At 38.8% G+C, this 6,282-nt stretch overlaps 1 protein-coding gene across 1 annotated transcript; it reads right to left on the bottom strand.

Moving 5' to 3' along the window:
* Nucleotides 1-1,475: 1,475 nt before the first annotated feature.
* LOC101686076 (tripartite motif-containing protein 60-like) lies at nt 1,476-3,824 on the bottom strand. Its single transcript, XM_004775538.3, has one exon. The coding sequence runs from the start codon at nt 3,498-3,500 to the stop codon at nt 2,082-2,084; it is 1,419 nt and encodes a 472-aa protein (XP_004775595.1). The 5' UTR covers nt 3,501-3,824; the 3' UTR covers nt 1,476-2,081.
* Nucleotides 3,825-6,282: the final 2,458 nt, after the last annotated feature.

The following is a 6,282-nucleotide window of genomic DNA, read 5'->3' as shown; positions in this document are numbered from 1 at the left end:
CTGATTCATCTGTCTTATATAATACCCAGTGCTCACTACACCATGTGCCCTCCTTATTATCAATCACCCAGTTACCCCATCCCTCCACTCCCCTCCCACAACCGTTTGTTCCTATGATTTTAAGACTCCTATGACTTGACTCCTTCTCTGGTTTCATCTTGTTTTTCCTCTCTTCCCCTATGATCCTCTGACTTGTTCCTCAAATTCCACTCCTCAGTGAGATGTATGATTACTATCTTTCTCTAATTGACTTATTTCGCTTACCACAATACCCTCTAGTTCCATCCACTTTGTTCCAAATGGCAAGATTTCATTCTTTTTTAAAAAATCTCATTCTTTTTGATGGCTGATTCACAGTCCATCACACACACATACAGACACACACTTATCCATTCATCTGTTGATGGGACATCTGGGCTCTTTCCATAGTTCAGCTATTGCAGACACTGCTATGAACACTGGGGTGCAGGTGTCCCCTTTCTGTATCTTTGGGGTAAATACCCAGTAGTACAATTGTTGCCTCACAGAGTAGCTCTATTTTCAACTTTTTGGGGACCCTCTATACTGTATTCCAGAGTGGCTGCACCAACTTGCATTCCCACCAACGATGTAGGAGGGTTCCCCTTTCGCTATATCCTTGCCAACATCTGTCATTTCCTGACTTAATTTTAGCCATTCTGACTGGTGTGAGGCAGTATCTCATTGCAGTTTTGTTTTGTATTTCACTGATGGCTAAGTGATGTTGAGACCATTTTCACATGAAATTGCTGCTGGCCACATGGATGTCTTCTGCCATTTCTCGTTCGGACTATTTGTTGAGTGTTGAGTTTGGTTAAGTTCTTTACAGATTTTGTATACCAGCCCTTTATCTGATCATGTTATTTGCAAATACTTTCTCCCATTCTGTGTCTTTCGGTTTTGCTGTTTCCTTTGCTGTGGAAAAGCTTTTCATCTTCATGAAGTCCGAATAGCTCATTTTTGCCTTTGTTTCCCTTGCCTTTGGAGATGTGTCTAGCAAGAAGTTGCTGCAGCTGAGGTTGAAGAGGTTACTGCCTGTGTTCTCCTCTAGGATTTTGATGGGTTCCTGTCTCACACTGAGGTCTTTCATTTTGAGTCTACTTTTATGTATGGTGTAAGGAAATGGTACAGTTTTACTCTTCTGCCTGTGACTGTCCAATTTTCCCAACACCATTTGTTTAAGAGTTTTTCCCACTGGATGTTCTTTCCTGCTTTGTTGAAGATAAGCTGACCACAGAGTTGAGGCTACATTTCTGGGCTTTCTATTCTGTTCCGCTGATCTATGTGTCTATTCCTGTGCCAGTACCATACTGCCTTGATGATTACATCTTTGTAACAGTTTAAGTCTGGAATTGTGATGCCACCAATTTTGGTTTTCTTTTTTAACATTCCTTTGGCTATCTGGGGTCTTTCCTGGTTCCATACAAATTTTAGGATTGTTTGTTCCAGCTCTGTGATAAAAGTTGATGGTATAAAAAAAAAAGAGTTGATGGTATTCTGACAGGGATTTAATTACACTGAATGTATAGATTGCCCCAGGTAGCACAGACATTTTAACAACATTTGTTCTTCCAATCCCTTATCATGGAACATTTTCCCACTTCTTTGTGTCTTCTTCAATTTTTGAGTGTTGCGTAATTTTCTGAGTAAAGATCCTTTATCTCTATGGTTAGGTCTATTCCTAAGAATCTTATGGCTTCCGGTGCAACTGCAAATGGCCATTAACTCCTTAATTTTTCTTTCTTCTGTCTCATTATAACCACATTTAAAAGAAAACGTAAACTCTACCCGCAACATGGGGCTCAAACTCACAACCTGAGATCAAGAACTGCAAGTAGTACTGGCTGAGCCAGTACCCTATAATCAGATTTTTTAAGAAGCTGCTGAAATGAAAATAAAATCATTCTGGTTGTTTAAAGGGAAAACTAAAAGTAAAACAAAACTAAAGCAAAAAGTCAACAACAAAAACCACAACAGAACTGTTGAGACTACATTCATTGGCTTAGTTTTATCTACCACTTGAAACAAACAAACAACAAAAATAAGAGTTTTACAATAATTCATCATTCAGAATCTGTCACTGTACAGATTTTAAGAGGTTTTGAGTCAGTTCCAGTATAGAAATAAGGCCAAAGTGTTTCTGTAAAATAATAGTTAAAAATATAGAGAAGGGATCTATCACTCAAATTATAAAAAGAAATCTCACACAATTCACAGTCTAAAAAAACGCCAATTTTTCTAGGTATTACTTTTGGCAGAAGATTAATTTTTTTAGGACCCAATGCAATATAATTACTCTGACTACATCGTCCAACACCCCATAATCCATCCTGTGCTAAAATTGGTTGCTTCTGATACTTTCTCCTGGGAAGAGAGTCTTTACAGACACCCACGATCCATTCAGGCTTATCTTTCACTTTCACCTCCCAATACTGCCTGCCAGAATTATAACCCCTAGAACCCAGAATAGCTGGAGAGAGATAGAACCTCCTTGGGTTATGAGGTAAGTTATGCCTTTTATTTCCATACTGGACAGTTTTTCTATCTTCGGAGACAATAAGCTTACGATGTGCTGTTTCAGGATCGAGAATTAGATCCACCTGAAATCTGTTGATAATTTTATTTAGGCCAGAATATTGTGGAGCAAGATGGTAACCATATTCCTTTAACTGGAATGAAAAAGGCTCAGGGGCCTTTAAGGTTTTATACCTATGGTAGATGCTTTTAACATCTGTCAGTAATTCCAGCTCTGATTTAGTAGATTTACCCTCTATCTCCTTTGATAGATGTTTTAATGTGGAAAGATGACTTGAAAATGTTGTTAGGTTTTCATTTAGTTTTGTTAAAATATCCATTTCATCATCTTGTAATTGCCGAAGAACAATCTCTTGCTCATTTTTGAGAAACAACAAAATTTGTTCAAATTCAGACTTTATTTCTTCTCTCCTACACTGTACCTTCTTCTTCAGTTCCAATGATTTTCTGCTTTGCATAGTTATCACCTTTTCTACTTGTTCTACTCTCTCCTTCCATGGTTGAATGCAATTCTGCAATCTTTTCCTATGATAAGGAGCAGCCTTCTCTATGGGCCAAATATAGTGACTCCGGTGATCAGTGGAGAAACTACACTGTGGACATAAAACTTCTAGATCCTTCTGACAGAAAAATGTCAAAACCTGATTATGTTTTTCACATATAAGCTTCTCTTCCTTCCTCTTCCTCTTGCTTCTTCTTACCCGAAGTAGCTTAGCAATTTCAATCAAATTGCTCAATTGGGGATTGCTTGTGAATTTCCTTTCTGGAGAGCAGTGACGGCAAAAGGGGCAGGGGAAAGTACCATTTAGATCCTTCCAGAACATACTGATGCAGGAGAGACAGAAGTTGTGCCCACAGTTGATGGTCACTGGCTCTTTCAAGTAGTCTAGACAGATGGGACAGCTAGCCCCTGTTTGGAGGTCTGCCAGGGCCGTCATAAACTCCATTGAGCCGTGAGTAAAGGTGAAAGGTATGTCCTTTAGTAAAGCTTGGCTCTCTATCGCTCAAGATCCAGCTAAGGAACAGTGGAGGATATCCTCCCACAGACCTTGAAAACTGACCAGCTTCCAGTTTCACTGGATTGGCATGTTAATGATAGTCCATATAAACCTGTTTATCCCACTGCCCCTTAGCTCTAGAGTCTTTTGCCAAGAATACTCCACAGGCTGCAGTCTATTGCATACTAGAACGTATCAGCTGGGCTGCTGTTCTTCCCACTCAATGCTATAAAGTCAGGCTTAATGACTTTCCTTTTCAAGAAAGCAGCTGTAGCAGCCCTAAAACAGATAATACATTATATGTTAATAAAAAAGCAAGCAAGCAAGCAAGCATGTACCTGTAGGTCCAAGACTAGGAATCTTTCCTATGGATGAGAAAGACATTCAGTTAAAAATATGACACCACAATCATCAATGTATTAAAACAGTCACACAAGACTCATCAGTAAATGCTAAAATCATTGAAAAAACAAAACAAAACAGGAATTCATAGTTATAGTCATTCATCTCACATATTTCAACAACAGCAACAAAACCTGTAAGATAGCCTTGCCAAAAAAAAATTCCATCTCAAAAAAAAAAAAAAATTCCATCTCAATCCAGTCATAAGAAAACAAGTAGTCTAACTTAAATAGGGGGGGCATTCTACAAGACAATCAGTATGTATTCTTCAAAATGTAAATGTCATGAAAAACAAAAAAGTTTCAGAAATATGACAGACAAAAATATAATACACAATACCTGATTGAATCTGGGATCTTAAAAGATAAACTAAAAGAATATTTCCGGGATAAATGGGAGAATTTTAGTTATGAACTACATTTCATATTCTATCAGTATTAAATCGTGTTAACATATTAATTTACCATAGATAAGAAGTAAAAACATCCTTGTTCTTAGGCAATATATACTTCGGTAAGCAGGGACACCATCTTGATGGTGGCAACTTACTTTCAGAAGTCTCAGTAATTTTAAGATGTGTAACAAAAAGTTAGAAACTGGTGCATCTAAGCAAAAGGTTTATCTAAAGGTTTTAAATGTTCGAAATAAAAGAGTTAGGGAGAGGGGCACCTGCGTGGCTCAGACAGTTAAGTAACGGCCTTTCATCTCACGGTCCTGAGATTGAGCTCCATTTTGGGCTTCTTGCTCAGTGGGAAGTCTATTTCTCCCTCTCCCTGTGCTGCTCTCCAGTTTGTACACTCTCTTGCTTGTGCTCTCTCTCAAATAAACAAAATCTGAAAAAAAAAAAAAAAAGAAAGAAAGAAAGAAAGGAAGGAAGGAAGGATGGATGGAAGGAAGAAAAGGTAGTGAGAAAATTTCCTGGCTTGTTTTTAAGATACCTAACACACCTGGAGCGCCTGAGTGACTCAGTCAGTTAAGCATCTGCCTTCAGCTCGGGTCATGGGATCGAGCCTTGCATTGGGCTCCCTGCTCAGCGGGAACCCTTCATCTCCCTCTGCCTGCCTCTTTCCCTCCCTTCTTCTCCCCCCACAGTAAGTAAAATCTTTAAAGAAAAAAGTCTATTACATTTGAATCCTGGTTCAGCTACTTAGTGTATACTTCAGGAAAACCCATGTAACTTTTTAAAATCCCATTTCTTTGATCTATAAAAATGGGGATTATAACATTTATTTACTTCCTTATTTATTTATGTTTTCCTTATTTGACAGAGAGCATGCACAAGCAGGGGGAGTGGCATGCAGAGAGAGAGGGAGAAGCAGGCTCTCCACTGTGCAGGGAGCCCGATGCAGGGCTCAATCCCAAGGACCCTGAGATGATGACCCATGCCAAACCCAGACGCTTAACTCAGGTTCCCCTATAACCCCCTTTTAAATAAGAAGATCACATAAATGGCAGCCAACATGTCTACTATTCTTGGCCAATAAACTATTTATTAAAGATTTTATTTTTCACATTATCCCAACATTCAACGTGGGGCTTGAACCTACAACCTCGAGATTAAAAGTCACATGCTCCACCTACTAAATCCCGCCAGGTGCCCCACCTTTCTATTTTACATTTCTTTCAACCTGGATCCAAACAGGGCCGACATGTTACATTTACTTATTAGCACCCTTAAGTAACTTTCAATCTAGAATAGTGTCTTCTGCCTCTACCTTTGTTCTGGTGGACTATCCCAAGTTCCACATTACCTACTGGTTTTTGCTATATAATTTTAACTTATCCCTCATACCATCACTGTTTAAACGATTAAACCTTTCCTCTCAGTTAAACCTGTCAATAACTCACCAACAGTCAAGACAAAGCACTCCCCTTGGCTTACCATTCAGAGCCCTTCACCCTTCATACCTTATTATCTTCGTCTTCACCTGCCTATGGTCCCTGAAAGTAGTTTTTTTTTCTTTTCTTTTTTTTAAAACAGAGATGTTATGTTCTCCTTCCTACTTAAATGACTCAGCTGGTTATACATTACCTTTTCCTCCCTTCTTTCCTTGGGACTAAGTTCTGCTCCTTTTGGAGACTCCAAGACAAATTTTCTCTAAGACGGTTTAGTATGTGTTAGGCACTAAGCTAGGATCTTTCATGTAGTCACTGATTCAATTAAACTCTCCGAACAACTCTATAAATCAGGAGCTACTATTATCCTCAATTAGAGTTGTAAAAAACGAGTCTGCAATAATCTGAGTACACTCATACAACATTGCATTAATTGGCACGATAATCACAAAGCTGTACTGTCCCTCCTTCACACTCCCACAGAATCCTATGC

The sequence above is a fragment of the Mustela putorius genome, unplaced genomic scaffold (genome assembly GCF_011764305.1).
Source record: "Mustela putorius furo isolate JIRA1106 unplaced genomic scaffold, ASM1176430v1.1 tig00000242_pilon_pilon_pilon, whole genome shotgun sequence".
Classification (NCBI taxonomy): domain Eukaryota; kingdom Metazoa; phylum Chordata; class Mammalia; order Carnivora; family Mustelidae; genus Mustela; species Mustela putorius.
The sequence above is the reverse complement of the archived record's forward strand: the minus strand, read 5'-3'. Positions and strand labels throughout refer to the sequence as shown.

Excerpts from the sequence above, each read along its gene's own strand:
- LOC101686076 (XM_004775538.3), bottom strand. The coding sequence starts at position 3,500 with ATGGAGTTTATGACGGCCCTGGCAGACCTCCAAACAGGGGCTAGCTGT.